At 41.0% G+C, this 22,810-nt stretch overlaps 1 protein-coding gene across 1 annotated transcript in view; it reads right to left on the bottom strand.

Annotated features, from left to right (window-relative positions):
- Positions 1–6,568: 6,568 nt before the first annotated feature.
- Positions 6,569–22,810, bottom strand: part of RNF144B (ring finger protein 144B) — an 82,776-nt gene continuing 66,534 nt past the window's right edge. The window contains exons 4-8 of the mRNA XM_035549880.2: positions 17,444–17,504; positions 10,205–10,409; positions 8,891–9,035; positions 6,901–6,990; positions 6,569–6,709 (exon numbers count right to left, since the gene is read on the bottom strand). Of these exons, the coding sequence (XP_035405773.1) occupies positions 6,569–6,709; positions 6,901–6,990; positions 8,891–9,035; positions 10,205–10,409; positions 17,444–17,504 (642 nt within the window). The remainder of the gene's footprint in view (positions 6,710–6,900; positions 6,991–8,890; positions 9,036–10,204; positions 10,410–17,443; positions 17,505–22,810) is intronic.

Consider the following 22,810-nt stretch of genomic DNA (forward strand, 5'->3'; position numbering starts at 1 on the left):
AGGAAGGGCTGGCCTCCGAAGAGGAATTTGCTTCCTGCCGTCGAGACAAAACTATTCCTTTCCATGCCACCCACCCAGCACAGCAATGAAGTGTCCTGTGTCATGCTCCTGTCAAACCGAGGCTTCGTTTCAAACGCCGACGCATTGGAAAGCAGCGCAGTGTGTCCAGCCAGGAGACTTCCCACCAGCAAGACCTTATGCACTTTTCCCCAGAAATATGCAATACTGTGGTAGTTTGGAGTTCTCACAGGGTGACACTTGGCACCTGCGATGCTAGTATCATCAGGGAATATAGCAGTTCTGCTGCTCTTCCTAGATATTATGCAAAATGCACACCTACACCAGGCCAACTCCAAATAACTCATCAACTGCGGTTTCTCTGAGGCAGACCAGTAGCAGAGCCTGCAAAACCGAAGGAACAGAGGTTTGCTGTGGCATTTGAGAAGTTTGGGGGTCGGGTATATAGTTACGGTCAAGCTAGAGATGGTGGCCCTGATGAAACTCTGGGAGACACACACGCACAGTGACCTGGCCTGGCGTCCTGGCTGCGGTGCTGCACGGGCTTCGCGCCATACATGCCGTACAGCTGGCAGCGCTCATGAAGCCTCTCAGACCAGTCCCTTGTGCACCACATCTACTGCATGTGTCCCAGCAAGCTGTAAAAGCCCAGGCACCTTCCTGAAATGTAACAAACTCATTGCACATATGTTGTGGCATCACACATTCGACCTGACCAGGATCTCCTGGCATGTGGCCACCAGAAGCTGTTGCTTCTGTTTGAATATCCAGAAGGCACAGACAAATTATTTAAGTCTTTAATTTTCAGCTAGGAACAGAAAAAGCCTCTTAGGCAGAAGGGGAAAAAGAAGTGGAAAGAATGATGTCATGTCCTCTAGAAAGGTGGTGGACCTTGTCAACCACCATCATCTTGAATAGCCCAGATCATGATGGTCAATAAAATTCATTACTAGGAAATTACCTTCCCTAACAATAGGAATTTGCTTCATTCAAAGAACTAACTTGAGGGATCGTAACAAAACACTCTGGTGTAACTAAAAAAAACAGTATAGAACATTTGCTGTGGACTGCACCAAACCATAGGAGTTTACCCTGCCTGGAACACAACAACTTTCTCCATAGTAAGTAGAAGAGGAAAGGTTTTCCATATGAATGCAATTAAAAATAAATGTATCACATGATAAAAGCCAACTATACTTCAAAATTGGTATAATTACAAAATATAAATTATATGTGAATTATATAAATTATAAATTATAAAAATGCATTGGTTCTGAGAAACTGAGTGTAGTGACACAAAATAGACCTTTGGGCTTCTTGTTCTGCAAAAACCATTACTCTCTCACTACATTACTAACCAGAAGACAAATAAATATTAGACTGAAGTTTTTCATAATCATAGCAGTAAGATGACCTTCTGGCAGACTGCAGAAGAATCAACTCTCATTATTTCAGAAGTACATTTTCACATCTTTATTGCTAGCCACATAAATTAGGGCCTGATACTACATACTTACACACAAGGGAGATGTCTTACTAGCTTATGAGTCTTACTTGACTGTCTATAACTAGAACACTCTGTTAAAACTGTTTTATTGAATTTCTTAAATTATCTTACATATAAGTATATCCAAGAAAGCTTCCAGGGGGGTTGGATCCCTAAAATATGGAGACCTACAAGAGAATCTTTTTTGATGTATAAAATGAAAACATGTAAGTTTTATTTTTTGCCCAGTATATTTCCAAAAAGTCTGCTCAACAGTAGAAGCATATTTCATGTGAAACTCAAAAAGCTGTTGGGCTCTAACAAAGCAGTCCTTATTTAGGGATTCCAAGACAACCTCTTAAGTATCAATGAGTTTTTCTACACAAGCCAAGTTTGAAATTTCTATCTTTGGTCATTATCTAAGCATCAAATTTCTTAATAAAATCTCTGAGAAATTTGTTGGAAGGTTTTTATCCTCATATAAAGAAATCTACTAATTTCACTCTAGAAATCTTTGGCCTGAGACAGGGGATGAAAAGCACAATCTCAAAAGGATTTTGTATGAGAAAAGAAAAGAATGACTGACAGAGATTACAGTGCAAAACAGATTTCAAATTTTTAAAGTGGCAGGGACTGCAACACAACCACCTGCTGTGGTACCAGAGAAGAGAGCAGTCAAAAGCTGGTTTCATTGTCCTGTTGTGGAAACACAGTTGCTTTCTGTCCACTTGCATATCTTCAAGCAAATATGAAGATAATATCCAGTTTCTCTTAAGTTTATTCAAGTAAAAAAAATATGTACATTTTAAACTTATCTTTGGACTTTATTTTCTGCTATGTTACTGGACAGACAACCATACATAGCATTTAGCATCATTAAAGCACTGCGGAAACATCAGTTACTGTAAACCTTCGTGCCTTCCTTTGAGATAAGTAACCCCATGTGCCATTAAAAAATAACCAGTTACTGAAAGGCCACCTTGACCATCTCCCGTAGTTCTACAATAAATACTGCAGAGAAGTACTTATGCTCTAGCATGAGAGATATTTACTTCTTATTGACAAGTGGTTTTGGAAGCAGGTACTACCACCTTCATTGTAACACAAGGACAAGAGATGCAGAGTTGGATCCCCAGCCGTATTCGACACAGCTGCCATGACTGCAGAGAAATTACGGTGAGGTATGTGGCCATGGAGATTTGTGGCCAGCTGCAGTAAAAATCCAAATTTCCATTACTTTCTAGACTTTTAGGATTGGATCTTTAGACATCCATAGCCCAATATTCTGAAGGGCTGAATGCCTCTGACTCATAGGGAATAGACAGTTGTGACTTTTGTTCTCCAAAGGAGTCATCTGTAGACATTGTCAATCTAACATTAATAGCCAAAATAAATAGCCAAAAAAAGCAAAGTTTGTCTCAGTGGTTAAAGGCCACAGGGAGAATTGGCAACAGAGTCAGGGAGGGTTGCAGGTGTGCCATACACTCCAGCTCCTGCGCAGCACTCAACCCTGCCAAAGCCTGGAATTCTCCCTTGGGTGCTTCCTGCACACCAACCACATGCGAAAGGAGAACAAGGATAGATGGTGAGAGTGGTGAGGATGAGGGCTGATACTAACATGCACCGCATCACATAGATGGAGTTCAAGAGGGTAGACTTACAACTACATCGATTTAGAATAGTCAAAAGCAGCCAGAGTCCCATTTTTTGTTTTGTTTGGTTTGGTTTTTTTCCTCCCTAATTTCTGTTCATATTATTTGCCGTGCTTGCAATAAATTTCTTATAAAGTGAGTTTGTTGTTGTTTTTTTTTAAAAAAAAGAAACCCTGTAAAAAACACTCTTGCTAAAATGGTTCATTGTGTATGACTGCATATGACCAGTTGGGGCAAAATAGTTGCCTGCTGGAAAGCAAGACAACAGGGCCCTACTGCTCCTGGCACTTCAGCACAGGTACAGCTCTACCCGGCAGAGTTAGTGCATCCTTATGAGCTGGCCAGGTCACAGTCTACTTAGAGCACATGCTCAGGCATCCCTACACAAAGAAAAGCCAGGATACACAGTGTACTGGGCAAAGCCTTTTAAATAAGTTAATCCTCATAAGATTTATAGTTTAAGCTCTGAAGTAGTTCTGGAGCTTCCTTCTTGAACTATTTGTTGCGTCTACACAGCCAAAGAAAGGAGTGCCTGTAGTTCATGCTACTTTATCCAGCTTTTGGGTAAAGACCCCCAGCTAATATCTGGGCATACAGGCTCCTTAAATGCCTGGATTGGCATTCTGGCTCTTAGGTTGCCCTAACATCCAGATACTAAACTTCTACTGCTTTTGGTACACCCACCGGACACCTAAACTGGCACAAGCAATAAGAAGTGCACACAGAAAAGGCACATCTTCCTTCTGCTCTGTAGATATTAATCTCTGAGAGAAGTTATCCTGCACTCAAACTGAGAAGTTAATAAAAATAGACAGAAAAGTGTTTCTTTCACAGACTTTGTAGCTATGCACATGTGCACTGCTTTTATAAAACATTATCCTTCAAACCACTGAAACAAATTGCTATTTTCTGGAGAGAGCTACATTAACTTCAGACAGCATTTAAAGACCTAAACAAGGTGGAATTTGTTTTATAATAAAAATGGTGACTTTATGTCTATTAGCATATTCTGGGCAAGATACTGCCTTCAGCTGCATTCCTTTAACAGAGGGAAGAACCTGGCAATTTCATTAACGCAGCAGTACTAACGAAAAACCATGAGACACCTTCATTTCACTGGGCGTTTTAGCAAAAACTACAAACGAAAGAGGAAGTTGACAAAGAAAGAAACTGGGCTAGCAGAAGGTGTATTGAAGACCACAAAACATGAAAAAAAAAAATTAACATGCAAAGGGTATTATTACTTGCTGGTTATGGTTAAAGAGACTGTACAGCTCCTGTATCTTTGTCCTTGAGGGCTTCGTTAAAGTAAGACTCTCAACTGAAAGTTCCTCAATAAGCTGGAAATGGCAGTAGGGCCATAAAAATGTAGGTAGAAAAATAGTGTAAAGCCGAGGGCTAGATACTTTAATCTGTCACAAGTGCCCCCAAGTACAACCATTACTGCTGGTAAAGAAAACACATACAGAAAACATTCTCTACTTTGTATAAATCGTAGTTGTCTGCATTGCACTCTGTATTTAAAATGTACTGACTACCTTTCTGCTTCCCTTAGAAGCCGCGGATGGAGAATAAATATAACCTTTCAAATCGGCGAGCGCTGCCTGCCCTCCAGTCACGACTAGTAGCAAAGTCAGATAGCATTTATAAGAGAAATCGATTAAAAAGTAAAACAGACAACATCATTTAAGGCCTTTGTCCCTGCTAGTCTGCTCAACAGACTAGATTTTCTTAAAATAAGAAAATCTACCACTTCTGTTACAGTTAACAGAGGGGGAAGTTAAACAAAAAAGGTCACATTTATGGCTGCCAAGAAGGCAAAGTTCCTGAGGCTCAGCCAAACGCAACAGAAAATATGTTCTTTGCAGCATTCTTCTGGTGCTTCGCATTGCATGCATGGAGGAGGGTAGGACCAAGGAGGAAAAGCCTGACGTGATGCTCAGGTTGAGCATCCCATTTAAAACTTGCAGCCCTTATTGCAAAGGTTTGGAATTACAACTGATTAAACAGTGCAAATTCGTATCAGTTCCCACACATATAAAATGCACTGTAAGTCCAGAACAAAAGATGCTGCTGGCCAGGGTTTTGAGGAGCACCAGCCATTAAGGAAATAAATGCACGGAGCAGAGTCTGAACTCAGCTACTGGGTGAGCCTGAAGTAACTCCAGCTCTTCAGGGAGGTTTCAGTGAATTTATACGGGTGTAACTGATACTAGGGTCTAAATCAGTTTAGTGGTGAGGCACCAAGTGAAAACAAAGGGTGTATAAAATGACAGGCTTTCATATTCAGAGTAACTAAAAATGAGCGGTAACAAAGTTTGTTAACCTTGAGTGGGACAGAAAAAATATTCACCAATGGATGGAGCTTACATTTACACAGCATTTCTCAAGTATTCACTTCAGCAGGTCCATAACGTTCAAGAGAGGGTTTTGGTTTAGCCTGTTCTGAGTAACGTTTTACAGGGTTCTTGCTGCTACCCCATGTAAACTGCTGAAAAAATATACTGACTGCCTGGAAGATAAATTGTGCATTATGTACTCAGTATATCCACACACAAGGTCACTGTATATACACACAGCCAAGATCCCAGTACTGCACAAAATAGGAGCCTTTCCTAAAACACCAGATTCCTGGTGACTTTACTACACCCATGTTACTGACAAAAGGCATGCCCAATAGCAGGGAAATATGCTTAGTCCTTGTATTTCAATGTAGGTACGTCTCATTTGATCTGAAAAAAGCATCTATTTTCCCAAGCTAGTCCAGTCTCTTAAGAGAAAGCTCTGTCTTACAAATAGTTTTGTTGGTTTTTACTTGTGTAATTGAGATCAGTAATATGAATCCCATTGATTTCAATGCTGAAAGAAATGCCATGGAAGCCAGTTGACAGGAAACTGTCAATATATTTTCTTAACAGTTTTTTACCTCTAATGGGACACAAGCTAGCAGGCAGAAGACCTTTATCAAGCTTTTCCCTCTCCCCGTTGTAAAATACCCAAAACTTTCTGAAAAATCCGACTGTCACCAAGAACCAACAGATAGCATGACAGTAACAGTTGGGTCTGCAAAGGCAGAATAATACTGCAGGATCAACTCGTGCAGTTGATGGAAGGTGGCAATCTTCTAGCAATCTCAAGAGCTGGCTCATACTTAAGGGTATGAACTACCGATCGGCGTCCTGTTTTTCTTTTAGAAAGCAAAAAACCTATACCGTATGTACTGCACTATTATCTAGACTTTTTCCACACTGCAACTTGTAAGTGATAGAGTAGCCTGTAGAGAATAGGCACTTATCCCAAGAATTGGCAAAAAAAAAGGGAGCATTATTTGGTAGGTATGGCACCAAAATACAACCACTGCGCTTTCTCACAAACATATGCTATACAGACAGAGGCTCAAACAGACGCAGAGTTAGGTTGCTGGCAGACTGTGTTTTTTCTTTTTGCTTCGGCAAGATTTGCAAATGCAGCAGATGATGCATGGAGATGCCACAAGCAGCAAGGGAGAGGTCACCAATGCTATGATACCTAGTCCAACGAGGATCCCTACAACCTGAAAGACATAGCGGGGAAAAATATGTATTTAGCTAATGTGGAAAATAAAATACATGTGCATTCATAAGCATGGGGTAAGCCACAAAAATAGTTGAAAGCATGAAAATAACCATATTGGTCCTTCACTGAAGGGTAAAATCTCTGCTTAACACATGCATGATTGCTCTGTTCAGCTGACTAGAAACACACCTGTGTCCTGTTCCACATCACTGAAGCACGTGAGTGGCCTAGCTTATTTCTGCAAGGGCCTTTGTCGTAATGTCTTAAGAAGATGTCGTTCTAAAAAACAAAAGAAGAAGCTGTAAGAGAAGGTTACAGTATGGGGACATGCAGGGACATGTTCAAGACTGGACTGGAAATACAACTTCCCTGACACTGCTGTAAAATTACCTGCTGCTGGCAGGGAAATTCACCTACCTTCCAAATAATTATCTGGAAAACCTTCTTGCAGTTCCAAAAAGTGTAGTGTATTTGGAATCCAAAATATTGTATAGCATCTTCCTTCCTCCACTTCTAAAAAGCTTTGGACAACTATATCTGCATTGCATTTATGACAAAATTACCTAGTCTGTAATTTGGTGATGCTAAAGGGGCCTATAATCAAGACATTTCTGAAAGTTAGCAGTCTCAGGTATCATCTTCCTTAGGTACTTCTACCTTCTGTTCTGCTGTCCCTTCAAGTCATTTTTCTTACTAGGCTTAACAGGAAAATTGAAAATAAAATGAAATAAATAAAATAAAATATAAAATAAACAGAAATCCCTGTTTCTTTTTGTTTTTATAAAAAAATAGAAATCGCCATTTCTTTTTGTTTTTCCCAATATTACTAAAGTATCTATTTTTTCTTCAGAAGATGACTAATGCTCCACATTACTCTACCCTTGCCAGCTGTGCTGTGACCTAATGCTGCTTCCTCTTTCATTCTTTAGCCTTACTCTTCAGCTCTGCAGGTATTACCCACATCCAAATCTGGATTTCCCTTAACCCTGCTCATTTAGAAAAACTACATTTGAATCGGACAGCTATGGTTTCTTTTTTCTTTGTCCTCTTGAACAGACTAAAACTTTGTAAGGACATGTCTGCAGAAAGGGAGAATCTGATGGTCTTCCAGTTCAGCAAAGTTTTAAGCATTCATTGTGTACCATATGTACTCTGAGGCAAGCCATCAGTCTGATGTCGAAAAAGCACACTCCTGCATCCAAAAATGGGACATAACATTAAGTGAAACTTGCTAAGCATTCTGAGAAAAGGAAGGCTGAAGAATGAGGAAGTCTCGTTGTTTGCTAGCTGAGGAGTATAAAAAAAAAGAAGAAAAGTCGTGCATCTTTTGATATTTTATTTCAAGTGCTGGTAAAGTTATTTTCACATTCTCACCGTTGTTATTAATGACTGTGCCAAAAAGGGAAGCAGTCACATATACAAATACATTACTTCTTGTACTCTTAATCCTACCAGAAAACTTAAGGTCCACAAAAGTTGAGACTAGTTGGTATCACTTGAGAAATAATTAGCCACCTGCATTTCATAACCCATGTTGATAATGCAACAGTTTTATCCTCAAGCCTACTAACTAATCATTCTCTTCAGCAACACAGCACTAGAGATGGACTAGCAAAGAAGACCAAGTTTATACGAGCTCTTAATGTACCCTCCCTTGAAACAACTGCCTTCACCCAGTACCATACCATTTTTTGGACAGGCTGTGATCCTTGCAGTTGGAGCAAGCATGAGAAACTTATTTCCCTGACTCTCAAACTGTTTTTGGCTTCTGCATGGGAACAGGAAATCAGTGAAGGGCAGTGCTATAATGGACCTCCAGAAAGTAACCAATCTGTCCCAGTTCCCTCAAAGACCTACCACGGGACCTCTGGATATGGCTATAATCCTTTATGGAAGAAGGATGTTGATATAAATAAAAGCACTGGATAGTACTTTTATTAGTGAGAAGAAAAGAATGAAGTGAATGAAGTTCCTTTGACTAGTGGAAGGGGTCCCTGCCCATGGCAGGGGGATTGGAATTAGATGATCTTTAAGGTCCTTTCCAACCCAAAGCATTCTATGCTTCTACGTTAGAAGCTGAAATAAGCCAGGAGATTCACTAGAACATCTAGGAGTTGTTGGGAAGCTTCTATGGGTTACCCCGGTTACCCTTTATCTATTTTTGATCTGCAGCACTTACATCCAAGTTCTGTAGACAGTACCAGCAAAACGTGTGTTTGCAGTTCTTGCACATCATCTGAGCACAGCCCTCGTTCCTCTCAATGTAGATCCGACAAACTGGGCACTGCTTAATTGGTGCCTCTGTCTCTGTTCCAATAAGTGATCTAGAAGAGTAAGGAAACATTAGAGTGAAATGTAAATATAATTATAGGTGATACTCAGATTCACTACCTAATGTGTATTGTACTTACTATTCAGAGCATCTAATGTTATTGTTTTAATGCACTTAATGCGAGGCTTATTATATTCAGAATACACCAAAGTATACTCAGTAATAAGTGAAGGATTTTATATCATGTAAAGTTGAAAGGCTATTCTCTTGGTCTTTCATGCTAAATAAAGCCAACACTGACTATACCCACCAACATATCACCTACAGCATTAAAAATCAGCACTTGGTAAGAGTGCTTCCACAACACATTAACAGAACTGGGCTATGCAACTCATGGCATTGTCCTTGCCTAAACAGAATAACTTAAATTCCACCAAAGCCAAGGATCAAACCTGGGCGAGAGAAATTATGGTGAGACATCTTTGGCAACTCATATCTGATGAAGTCTCTAGCAAGCAGAATCTTTAGGTTTTAAGTCTTTAATTTCTTACAAAAAGCAATAGGAAACTTTGAATATACATGACTGAACTTTATCTGATTCAGAAAACAAAGATGGATGGCCACAGACATTATATAATCTAAACAAATAAGTGTTTTCCTTCTATAGATTAATGCCTTATGCAACCTGACCTGTGGGTTATTTGCACCTACGTAAAATTAACTTAAATCATATTTCTCCCACCAAATGGGACACTGCACACCCACTCTTCATAAAAGTTAAGATTTTTCTATGTAGAAATTCTGTAAATATAAAGCAGAGGTAATTTCTTAATCACAGTACAAGCAAAGTTTGGATCCCAGAATATTAGTGTACTGGATGTTTTGTACAGGTACATGTCATACTTCTACCATGCAAACAAGGTCTTTAGGAGGACTGAAAGCCCTGGTGGATTTCACCTTTCAGAAGTGTCAGTGGCATCCCAAAATTTGGTAAGAACCCAAATAATATTAAGATTTTTTTAAAAAAGGAAATGTATAATTTAAAATAATCATTAGATTGGAATTATATTTAGGGAACACCAGCAGAGGTGGATAGTATCAGAGATGCACCTAAGAAACCAGATGGAAGCAGTTCCATGAAACTGACGTTAGACACAGAGTGAGCACTTCATGCCAAATCAAACCAAAAGACCACATGACTCCTGTGGGTTCCTCTCTTACCCCTGCTCTGTTGGTACCAGAGTAGTTTGGTTTTCTGGGCACAGGCGCTGTGGGTGCCACGTCTCCTTGCAAGAGGAGCAGAACGTCAGGTGGCAAGCTGGACACTCCACTGGCACCGGCACTCCTGGCTCGCTCGGCCCAATACAGCACACCGTCTGGCAGTCAGCCGCAGGGCACCATGTTCTCTCGGGGTCCAAGTGGACTTCTGAAACGTAACAGAGACAGAAATAAAACTGGTCATATGGTCCCCTTCTCATTCCAGTGACATGTCTAGGTATGCAAGACCCAGTTCTGCATGGGCATGGGGAAGTTGAGGCTCTCTGCACCTGTGCTCACGGGCTTTTGAGCCTACTTTTCTTCAGGCAGGTCTGAAATGGTATTCTGCAACAGCAGCTGCACTGGAAGCATCACAAAAACAGCAACATACTACAAGGGACATATTCTTTGCCTTTATAGGAGGGTACAAAAGATGAAGACAACTAATGCTTTCTGAGAAGCATGTACCATTTTGTCTTTCACATGTGGAAACCATGTCGCATCGCTCATGTAAATAGCAGGAGAACTGTCATTAAATTAAGATCAAGTCACTTTCTGTACCTTATTTCCCCCACGCTCTTTTAAGTGATTAATACTCACTTTATTATATGATCAGTATTTGTCAGGTGTCCAATTATAACAATAGTCAATGTAAGTTCATGAGTGGAAACATTGGCACATGGTAGCAAATGATAAATGTTGATTCTTTCTCTTGCTCCCCAACCTTTATCTGAGGACTTTGGACTTGCAGCAGAAACCCAGATGAATCACATCCACTGTTAGGGTTGTCCACTGTGTGTTCACTTCACACTGCTCAAGTCAATGCAGCCCAGCCAAACACTCCCACCCTGCATCTCCTCCCTCCCTGGGAGCTCTCTGGGACCACCAATGAAAATGGATGTGGGGAATGCCTCAGTAAAGCATGGAAATCCCTGACTGTGAGATCTAAAAAGCCATTACAGAGTTCTTCTCTACTTCCAGCAGGTAAAAACAAACAAAAGGCCACACAAGGGCCCCTGACATATGTTCTCTGGCAAATTTTGCTGAAACAGTCGAAGGCATTTCCTGCTGTGCACACTCCTGTCTGCATTGCTTCTTTGCAGGAGGTTGCTGGTAGCCCACCTTGCAGGGGGCTGGTGGATGGGTATCTAGCAGATGCTCCAGCCAGCATGATAAACAATGGTATCAATTCAGCATCCAGACATCTAGAAACTAGAAACCATACAACTAGAATTGTGTTCAAAGAAGTAAAGCAGTAGATACATAAACAGTAGAAAAATAAAACATAAGCAGTAAATAGATAAAAGTACACATGCATCAACGCCTGGGGAAGACATCCCACAACCTTCGTAACCTAATGTACTTTAGAAACTGAGTTCTTTTCCAGTATGTCAAACATCTGTGTTCAACTTGAAAACTTCCAGCTTCTTCACAGGTGGCCTGTGCGAACCTCATGAAGTTCAGCAAGGCCAAGCACAAGGTCCCGCACCTGGGTTGGGGCAATCCCAAGCACAAATACAGACTGGGCAGAGAATGGATTGAGAGCAGCCCTGAGAAGAACCTGGGGGTGTTGAGGGAGGTGATTCTCCCCATCTACTCTAGTGAGAACCCACCTGGAGCACTGCATTCAGCTCTGGGGACCCCAGCACAAGAAGGACGTGGACATACTAGAACAAGTCCAGAGCAGGGCCACAAAGATGATGAAGGGCTGGAGCACCTCTCCTATGAAGACAGGCTGAGGGAGTTGGGGTTGTTCAGCCTGGAGAAGAGAAGGCTCCGGGGAGACCTTATAGCGGCCTTCCAGTGCCTAAAGGGGGCCTGCAGGAAAGCTGGGGAGGGACTCTTTGTCAGGGATTGGAGTGATAGGACAAGGGATAATGGCTTTAAACTAAAAGTGGGTAGGTTTATGTTAGATATAAGGAAGAAATTCTTTACTCAGAGGGTGGTGAGGCACTGGCACAGGCTGCCCAGAGAAGCTGTGGATGCCCCATCCCTGGAGGTGTTCAAGGCCAGGTTGGATGGGGCGCTGAGCAACCTGATCTAGTGGGAGGTGTCCTTGCCCATGGCAGGGGGGTTGGAATTAGATCATCTCTAAGGTCCCTTCCAATCCAAACCATTCTATGATTCAAAGCTATGGGAAAACAAACAAACAAAAACCCTTACAGGCAATCTCCCTCCCTAACTGAAACAAACTAACTTCAGCCTAATCCACTGGTAGCTCAGAGTTTCCTGATAATTTTGGAGGTGTCTTTTGGGGTGAACAGTAAACCCACACCAAAATACGACTTGGTTTATCATAAAACTATTCACACATTCAGGGTGATTCTTGACAGATACTTAGAGAAGAAGCCACATTTTAATGATCATGTTAGCAAAGCCACCAGCAGAGGAGTAACCACTAACACCTTTTTTCTATTTAATATTTGAGAGCAAGCATGTAGGAGAGAATTTCATTCAACTCCTCTGCTCAAGACAAGCTGAGACCCTTTCTTTTCTGAAGGTGTCCTCTGGGTCAGGCTATCACATAGTCCTGTGTCTGGCTTTCAGTTTCCATTGATGCTACTACAATCTGGGTGCACAGTGGTGGCAGGGATAATACTCACCTGGGCCATGATCTGACTACCAGGCAAGGCAGTCAAGAGACACGGGTTTGAACCTCTTTCAACAAAGACTAGCACGTAGTCTCCCATATTTAAAGTAGGCATATCGGTCACTGTCATATGGGACACTAAGTCAGGGCTTTGCTACATTCCTCTATTTTCCATCCCTCCATGTAGTTATTGCAACTACAGGTAATATATTAATCTGTGTCAGAGTCCTCTGACAGATGTGGAGACTTTCCGCATCCATGGCAAAGGCTTTAATCTATAATTTAGGCAGTGCCAGAAGAACACCTGTACCACCTACCTTCTTTTCCAGCCATTCCATGAATCTAGTTACCTTCTTTCCCCTTATTCTCTTACACGTGCTTCCTCTACCAGCAAAAGCAAATAAACATTTTGCTTTGAACTGAATTAAAGCCAGAAAAAGACAGTTTGTAGCTTCATTTGTGGGGAGAAGAAAGAGACAGGGGTGGACAAGCCATCCAAGCATTTTTAAATAGCATCCTTCCTGAGAACTCATTATTTCTGTAGCTTCCTTCAGAGATGATGCTCTGAACTGGGTAAGACCATGCCCTATTATTGACTATTGCATTTAAGTCTTCCCACAATAGGTTCCATATGTTTTCTGTTGATAAACAACAGTTAAAATGAGAAAAAAACTGCAGTTCCTGCAGATAGCATGCTCAACTTTGGAAACCTAAATTCTCATATCCTCGTTTTGGATGAAAGACAGGATGTCTGGTTTTGACATCCACTGGGCAAAGGGTTGTAAGTCTTACTGATTTTTACAAGTTTTTTGCAGTAAGATGTGATGCATAAAATGAAACTCCCTCCTCTCCCACTTCCTTCATTTTACAAAGAACCTACAGATGGTGTTTTGCAATCCATGCTGTCTCATACTGTTTGCTTTACCATGGAGTACAAGCAAAACCAGAAAAAAAATAAAATAAAAAGGAGCAGCCAAAAAAAGGAAAGAGGCTATCATTTTACTCTGACAAGATGTTCAGTCTTTTGGTTAGGGCTATTTCTCTCTTGAGCCTTTTCCCTGCTTCCTCACAGCCAGTTCAGCCACGCTCATTCCACTCTCAGGAGGAAAGCTTCCCCAGACCGTGCCAGTAAGAGGCAGGGATCTGGCCAGTTTTCACACAATACACAAGCAAGCAGGTGAGATGTGTGATGCAAACAGAGGCATCTGCAAAATGAGTACAAAAAATGCAGCACTCTGAAGAATGAAGAATTTCTGGCTTAGAAGAGGTACCTACCGAAAAGGTGGCCCCGTGCACTCCACAAAATATTAGGAACACCTGTCTTTTAATGCACTGCTTTTCAGTCAGGCATAAAAAGGAGGTTCTCACCATCTTTCACTATGTCTATTGGGCAACTGTCAGAGAAACAGAAATACACCGCGTGTGTCCTAACCACATCCTATTCCACTATTTTGTTATTTCTGATGGCCACAACAACCCCATCCTAAACAGACATACAGCAATTCCTGTTTCTTCTATTAAGACAGATTGCACAGAAGCCCTGTGACTAGGTCCTGATAAGTTCTAGATACGTAGGAAAGCTTGGTTTAAAGCCTGGAAACATTTGCATACTAAGAACACAAAGAACACAAGAGGACTGAATATTTTCAGTGCTTTCAGTATCAGACTATGCAATTGCATATAGACATCAAATTGTATGCCAGTTACTTCTCACAGCCTTTTAACCCAATATTATCTGTCCAATTTCTTAGAAATAAGGTAATAGAGAGGAAACATATAGTATTAAAACAGCTAGCAAAGATGGGGAAAACAGCTTTTGGATGTCTAAGTTCTTCATGTCTTCAAAATTTTTCTCAAAATTAATCTCTTAACAAAAAATGTCTGTAAGGATGAGAAGCACTGGCTTTACCAATCACCTGAAGACTGGTGAGAAAAGACCACAGAGCAAGAGCAGAAAGACTTACCCATGCAGTTGGTTACTTATGTCCAGCATTTCTAGTAAAGCAAAGGGGAAACCAAAGCAAGATGGAGGACAGACAGCCCGTATCTCAACAGAATAAAGCTGGGAGCAGAAGGGTCTAAATATAGCAAGTGGAAGGGTTTGAATATTGGGTTTTGTTGATCAGAGCAAAAGTAACGAAGGACAGCCTAGTACCTGCCTATTTTAAGAATCAGAATTTGGCCTATTGTATTTGCAAATGTGGAAAAGAGGACAGTACACTTCAGACGCAACATCTGGAAAACACATTGCTTTCTATTTCTTTCCCTTACCATGCAGCAAAAAACAACCCTAGCTAACTCCAGCTAGCCTTTCCCTAGTGCCTGATCTGAAGAAAAAAACTGAGGACCAGGAAGAAAAGGGAGCTCAAAATATTTCATATGTAAATTTTTTCTTCATTTTTAAATGAACTTGAAAGGCTGACTACAGCCACGCTACTATTACACTGAATTTCAGTTCTCTGAGGTATTCTCTATCATTACATAATTCCAGTGAATCCGTGGTCCTCTGAAGGTGTACTTGGCTTGGCTGACATCAGCTCTGGCCATTGAGCTGCATCCTGACTGGAGTTCACGTGTTTTTAGGGAAAGGCCTATGGCTGAATGCAAAGACCAATGGACTACACTTGCTGGCAGGTCAAGGAGCTGCAGCTGAGTTTGCCTTAGGGCTCGTGTGAAAAGAGATCGTGAGGCTACACAGTGGTTGTGGTTGGCAGGAGTCTGTGGGAGAGGCAAGAGCTAGGCAGTAGCAGCCTGGGCTTTGGGTAGCACGAGGTTTGGAAAGGGCTGGGTTTCACTTATGCCGACAGAGGCACAAGCTGTGCATCAGATCTCATTTGTCGGGAGTCCCTGAGCAGACACCGGGTCAGAAGCTGGACCCAGCAGCTGCCATCATCAAGGCTTCTTGCTAGATTCACAAAAGGACCATCAAGTCGGCATTGCTGCTGGTTTGGGTAGGCAAGCTTTGCTGGGCTGTTGTCAGGTCTAAGAAGAGAGCTTCAGCCAGCAGAAGCCCGCAAGCCAGGTTCAACTGGTAAGTGTAGAAAGGTCAGCCTTAGGGGGCAATGCTAAACCTGGGACAAGCGAAAGGTCCTGGCTGGGGGTGGCATTAGTGCTGGTGTCCAGGACACAACTTGAGTTAGCAGGTTGTGTTCCCAGGCATCAGTAAGTTCACTTTATTGCTGGGGCACGCGAGGTCAAAAGTCTCGGTTTAAGCCTGCTGCTTGGATGCCAGTTTACTCATCATAGAGGAGAAAGGACAGATCTAAAAACATCATGAAAAAAGGCAGTGGAGGTGGAGGAGGATTTGCAAGACTTAGGCAAGAAGGAAAAGGGAAGGAGGATTTAAAAAACAGACAAGTTCCAGGTTTCTGAGAGTGGGAGGCAGTAAAAAAAAAAAAATGTAACAGGGAGTTGGACAAAAGATCATGAGTTCAGCTTTGGCTAGTTGTAGAGGAAGAGATACCAGGAAATCATTAGTTTCACAGTCTTCAGCTAAAAAAAAGGTTTTATGTAAAAGAGATTAATGTATTGCAAGAATGCCTCACTTTCTTAACCCCTTAATATGTTATTTAACAAGCTGTGATTTCTACTTTCTAGGGCTGTAGACAAGCCACTGCTTGGGTTATGAACTAGAAGGACTTCCTAAGGAATTAAGGGTAAACAAGAAGAAGGTAGAATGGGAGAAAGAAATCAAAAGTGAAAGCTGAGTTTGAGATTTTTTTGTTGTTCTTTGTCCTGAGTACCTGCAAACCACAGCTACAATCTGCATCTGCCCATGACCTCTGGGGCACACTTGGGTGTACTTATTTTGTTGGTTTTGTACTTCATGGTCATCTCACTGAACTTCAGTCCAGATGAGATTCAGTAAAAACCCATATATTCTTCTATCTGACCATTTTTTTTAAGTGCATTAATATACCTAACTTTTATGAACCTCTGCATTTTCATTCTTATTCCCAATTCCTCTGCATCTAAGCATGCATATAAAGCAGAGCACAAATATAGACTTCAGAGGAAAGCTTGAAGACAGAGTTAGAGCTGATCAGTCCCAGATACCCTACTCTGCAAGCTACCACAATCCAAATTCTTTGAAAAATACTACAACTTCCAGCTGGGCTTTCAAGTTGGTGTCAGTCTTCAAAATCAGCACGGGATCTCATCTTTCTGACTATCAAGTGTCTTCTTCAGCCTTGGCAAGGAATCGTCTCCTGAAGCAGAATGCTGATCTCTGACATACCAAAGCTTGGCACCAGTAAGATCTTCAGTTTCAAGACTCCTTACTACTATGCCTTACTCAGTAATGAGGGGTCCAATTATCCCTCAGGGAAAAAAAAAATTAAACATACTAGAAGAATACACACAAGGCTTCTCCGTGAGAAAAATCTCTTCTAGGGATGCTTGCAAAAGTTTCTATCAGACAGCAGGATCTGTATCTCCTAGAAGTTTTGAAGATCCTCGTGGATGTATATTTCAAAACAATGACATCTTCTCCATCTCTTCCTTAACTCACCCAGCATGCTTTGTCTTAAGGCAGAGTGGTCTGCAATATGTCATATTGCTGCCTCTACTGACACTTTAAAACTCGAGGTAATAGAAACAAAAAGGGCTCATACCACGTTCAAACTTCAGCCTCTTGTACAACTGAAACTGGTCAACAGGCACCAAACAGGCAATCTGAAATGAGAAACAAACAGAAAAATCATTAGAAACAATTAGAGACTTGAGAAAATTTAATAAGCACCCTGTTCTACTTGTCTGCTCTCCTGATCCAGCTCTCAAATCCACCTTCTTTTTCTGCATACTTTTCACCACCACATTTCTTCACACTTAGACTTCCTTCTTCAAAGTATAAAGTAGTTCTTGGTCTCTCCTATTTCAACCACACGGCACAGTAGTTCAGCCCAAGTCCTTCTTACCATGCACAGGAAAGCCTTCTTTTGGGGTTCTGTATTTACTTCAACCTCTTTGTTTTATTTCATGTTTGTTTAATGTAATGAAGGATGACAGCTAGCCAGCCTTGGAAACTGAAGTCTGTTGTTCATGCACAAGAATACAGTCCAAACAAACGATTGCTCATTCATGTCTCCCAGTCTTTATGGTAGGAGCCAGTTAGCTCTCGGGAACAAAAAAGCCAGTCTGTTTTCCATTTTTTCTTCATGTAAAAAATGTATTTTTTCTTTTTTTTTTTTTTTTTTCTTTTCCTGGACTAAGACAGTTAATGCCACTGCTATTGGAATTTGCCTTAGACATGCACAAGCCCACTGGGAACTAAAGTTAACAATCTAGTTGGCATAGACAATCAGGCTTTGTCAATACATTTTGGGCACTACCATAATTAAGCTAACTTAGCCTCAACGGATAAATGCTCTGCTCTCCAGTCCATGTGAAATAACCAAGTATTTAAAACTAATAACCAAACCTGCATACAGTGTAAGGAGGGGTTCGAACAAAACTTGTCAGATATTTGAGAAGCCAAATGTTTGCTGAATTCAAAATATGAGATAAATCTCTTATTTGATCCATTCATAACATTGCAGAGTGCAGATCAGACCAGCACTGAAAAAATTTATGTCTAAATGACTTATTCTTTTCCTAAAAATAAACCTGGACTAATACCAGTAGAAGACCTGATCATTTGGAGCCCTGTGAAACAACACAGACCTGACAGCTTTGAAATGAAGGGTTCTCAACCCTCACCTCCAGTAGCCCCCAGTGGACCTTCAGATTACTGTAAAGGCAAAATTTTGCTCTCACTGGAGTAGAAATTGGCCCTTGCTATCCTTCTGGGTTGTGTTGCAAGGCACTCATGAGAAGAAATACAAAGACAGAAAAATTCAATACATATTCAATCTCGTAAATACCTCTGCTTTTGCAGTTGGAAAAAATAATAGCAGAGAATATATCCATTTGGAAGATAACAAATCACTATATTAAGATCTCAAATCAAATGAAATTAAAATTGCATTTTGAAGCTGATTTTTGGATCAATTTTTGACCTAAACCAATGCCACTGTTGTCCAGATTTAAGTGTTCGAAGGTGCTTAAAAAACTTATAATTGAAGAAATCAAAGGATTTTTCAGCTAACTGGGAAACACTGACACATCTTCACAAACCATACTCGTAGTCTAGTGAATCAGTTCTGTGGTCAAAGTACTGTCCTCATTCAGCTTCTGAATTCAGGGTGTGAAGTATTTTTAATATGAAAGTACTTTCATGGATACTTTAGTATGACTAACACAGAGAGCTTCCTGGAAAACTCTTCACCTGTTCATCAGAAGTTAGCTGAAACACTCTTGGAAAACAAATAACTTAATCAAACGAGTCAAAAAGAGTGAAGTTCAGCAGCTTCAGCAAAGAATGAAGCCAACCAACGGAATTACACAAAACCCACAAGACATCATTTCAGTATTGCCCAGTCTCCCCAGGACAGCTTAAAATCTAAACAGAGTTCTGAAAACAAAGGGAGTCATCTGCTTTTCTCTAGCTGGGTGAGCATTGGCAACTACTTTAAATTTTACTTCATTATGACTAAATTAAAACAGCGAGTCTCAATGCTGTAAGGGTAAGAGCCACTTGAGTGAATTGTGTAGTTTTCTGAGGCCTTTTTGTGCTTGCTCTTGCTTTCAACAAACTGTTGAAGTGCAGCTCTATTGAGCCCAGAATTTCCCATGTATTAAAAATCGGCCTTTTTGATGACAGTGGGAGCAGAGTTAGGAGTTTTATCACAGATTTCAATAGGTAGCAGAGTTGGTGCTGAAAGCATCCCTTTCTTCTATTGAAAACCTGACCTCACTGTGCCAGCCCTCCCCACTGGCTTCCTCCAGCCCCACTCTTCCTCCTATGCGGCCTCTTCACAGCCGAGGTCCGGCTCCCTGAACACAGCTCCGGGCACACACAGCCCGTCCCTTCTGCTGCTAATTTCATTTACGTTCAATGGTAAAGACAGCTTTCAGGCAGCATGGTTGGGCAATGAGGTGCTTATCTCCTCCTGCTTGGCATCAGAGTCTAAATGCTCATCTCCATGCAATTCTTTCAGCCCCGTCTGGGAGCCCATCCCAAACACCCCTGTCCTGCCTGACTGCACACACCCAGGGGTTCAGCACAGGATGGAAACCTGGGGAGGAAGCGAACTGGCAACAAGGCAGGTGGCAAAGGGCCAAAAGAGAAAGAGCACGAGCACGCCAGAAAGCAAGACATTTCATACTCTCGGATAAGAAATTATTCAATGCAACAAGAAATGCTACAGGACAAGTTTTAGGTGTTTTTTCTTTTTCTTTTCTTTTTTTTTTAATAAAAAACACTGGGTTAAGGTTACAATTAAACCTCTGAACAAAATGAGAATCTAGGACTCTCCTCTCATGAAAAGACATTGATTTGAGACTTATCAGACTGGTAGGAGTTGAAGTAAGTTCTGGTTTTCTATGCATCACAGGCAACTGCTTCATTTAAAGTACTCTTGTAGAGCACACGAATACTGGCAGGTCTCACTAAGAACATCAGCTTTCGCCTGAAGTAAAAATATCCATAGAAAAAAAAAAGCAAAATTTTGAAAGCTCGCTACCACAAAAGGCTCCAGCTGGACCCTTGCCAAGTGTCCCAAAAGATTGCCCACTACAGTACAATAACCGGGGGTGCTATTGCTATGCGAGACAAAAGAGCAAAGGAAGGAAAATGAAAGAGTTGGAAATAATTGAGTTCAGTTTACACAGGGGCAGACTGTTCCTTGTAACTTGGGCAGTGCAGTAACCAGGAGCCAAGGAAGAACAACTCCCCTGTTTTTAAACACTGGCTACCACAGTGGAAAGGGAAACTCACCGCTCCACCTATTCTCAGGCTTTCAAAGGAGATGCAAGGAGGCAATCAAGAGAACTGAATAGGCCTTACTTCCTTTCACACCCTTATGAATCAAGTCTTGATACTGCCTGGAGAGGAAAGTTCATCAGGACAAGTCCTTCTCCCTTTCTCTCTTCAGCAGACACACAGCAAGCAGAGATCCTGCACTGGCAGCACCAACAGCAAAGGGTTGCACTGCCCGGCTCTGCTGAAGTCCCACTCACAGAGGCAGCGTCTGATTTTGCAAGTAGTACAAAGCAGTTTTAACTTGGGCTGTGGTTGTTATGCTCAGTAGTTTAATCACAAAACATTAATTTGTTTTCTCTATCAAGGAGCTCTTCCCTTATTTAATGAGACACACACACAAAAGACTCTTATTTACTTCCCTCAGATCTACTTAAGAACAAGTAAATAACTTTTTTAAATTTTGACCCTGAAAAAAGTAGGTTGGCCTGCAACATTTTCCCACCTTCCTCCCCATTTTAACATTTCGATCGCCCCTAGCAAAATGTAAACCAACTTTCAAATTAAAAATAAAGCCTTTATTTTAAAACAACTCCCAGAGGGATTTTTGCTCAGCTATGTATGGAATACAACACAGTAAAGAATTTGAAGATCTGGGTCACTGTCCGTTTCATCAGCTCTTTGCAAAGTGTCGACAACCCTCTGCCAGGTTAGCACTGGCGAAGATCAGGTATTTACACAGATGGAGGGGTAATAAGCAGAAACTGCACTGAGTGCAAAGGGAAACTTCTCCTTGCTGAACTCAGGAGGCAAAAGGAAAGCCCAAATGATGCTCTCTCTTAGTGCTCCCTGCACAACTAATTCAAATCAGATTACATACATCACTGTGCCTTGTTGGCATCAACTCTACAAGCTTCAGAACAATGCAGACATTAGGAACCGCACAGCACAACCCACTAGAAATCATCCAAGCGAGTACTACATTGGAAGTCCTTATATGCACTCGAGACTTACCCTGATTCACAACTTACACTGGTGACTGCATTTGCACCATGTAAAACCATTTCAAGTCATAATAAATTACCCTCTATTTAGGTTAGGAATATTAACTGTTCCAATTAAATCAATGGAGCAAATCCCCAAGAGAGACAGGAATATTCTAGACGGGAGAAGTCTGCACAGTTGAGGAGATCTGCATTAGCATAAGATGTTCCTTCTACCTTCTGCTTCCAGGAAGAAACCCAAAGCATTTTCGTTTATTGTACTATTATAGTGCGAAAGGACAAACATCTTATTTAACAAGATGGCTTTTAAACTTTCCTTTTCTGTGTAACCAGCTATTTGAAACAGTGCCTGTAGCCAAAACCATTGCCTTCTCACCATTAACATCCATTTATTTCTGCTTTAAAACAAGCTACACTTAAAGCAGCTGCTTTCTTGATGTAACAGGTCAAGATATGATCTAGGCTTAGACTTGATTTCAAGCACTGTAGTGGAACAGTTCCTTCTATTGAAGTGCACTGTTTGTCAAAACCAAAAACAGCCAGGGAAAGTACCAGTTTCAACTAGCTTTTGTTAATGTAAAAACAAAACGGGGGGTTCAGAAAACATATTTTGAAAGTACTGAAAGGTACAATTTTATAGTTCAAATTACTTATGTTAATTTTTTTTTAAGAATAAAAAACCTGCAATATTTTCTTCTGAGGTCCAGAGAGACACAATGTTCTACTTCACCAGAAGTTAAGCCTTAACTCCCAACATCTCCTATACTCTGTGAATAAGCAGTTTACTCCCCAAACACCAATGAAATATTTAGACACATGCCTACTATTCAGACTTGCTAATTTCTTCATGACAAATATAGGAAGAAATTCTATCACACATTTACAATGTTAACCTGAGTTTTTGCCCTCTCCACTGCCAAAAGCAACACAAGAAGCGTATGTGTCAGAATCAAGTCCAGGGCAGTGAAAAGGCTCTAATAATTTAGTACCAAACAACAGTGACACTGAGGAATTTTACTGAGAAGTCAAAAACATACTTTATTCACAGAGAAGACAAGTAGGTCACTGGTAAGTACTGAAGAAATGTTACACACCTTGAATAAAGACCCTGACAGAGGAAAGTAGATGAACTTTCATAAATATTATGTGTTCTAAGTTGCTTATAAGCTTTATTATTA

The sequence above is a fragment of the Cygnus atratus genome, chromosome 2 (assembly GCF_013377495.2).
Source record: "Cygnus atratus isolate AKBS03 ecotype Queensland, Australia chromosome 2, CAtr_DNAZoo_HiC_assembly, whole genome shotgun sequence".
In the NCBI taxonomy this organism is placed as follows: domain Eukaryota; kingdom Metazoa; phylum Chordata; class Aves; order Anseriformes; family Anatidae; genus Cygnus; species Cygnus atratus.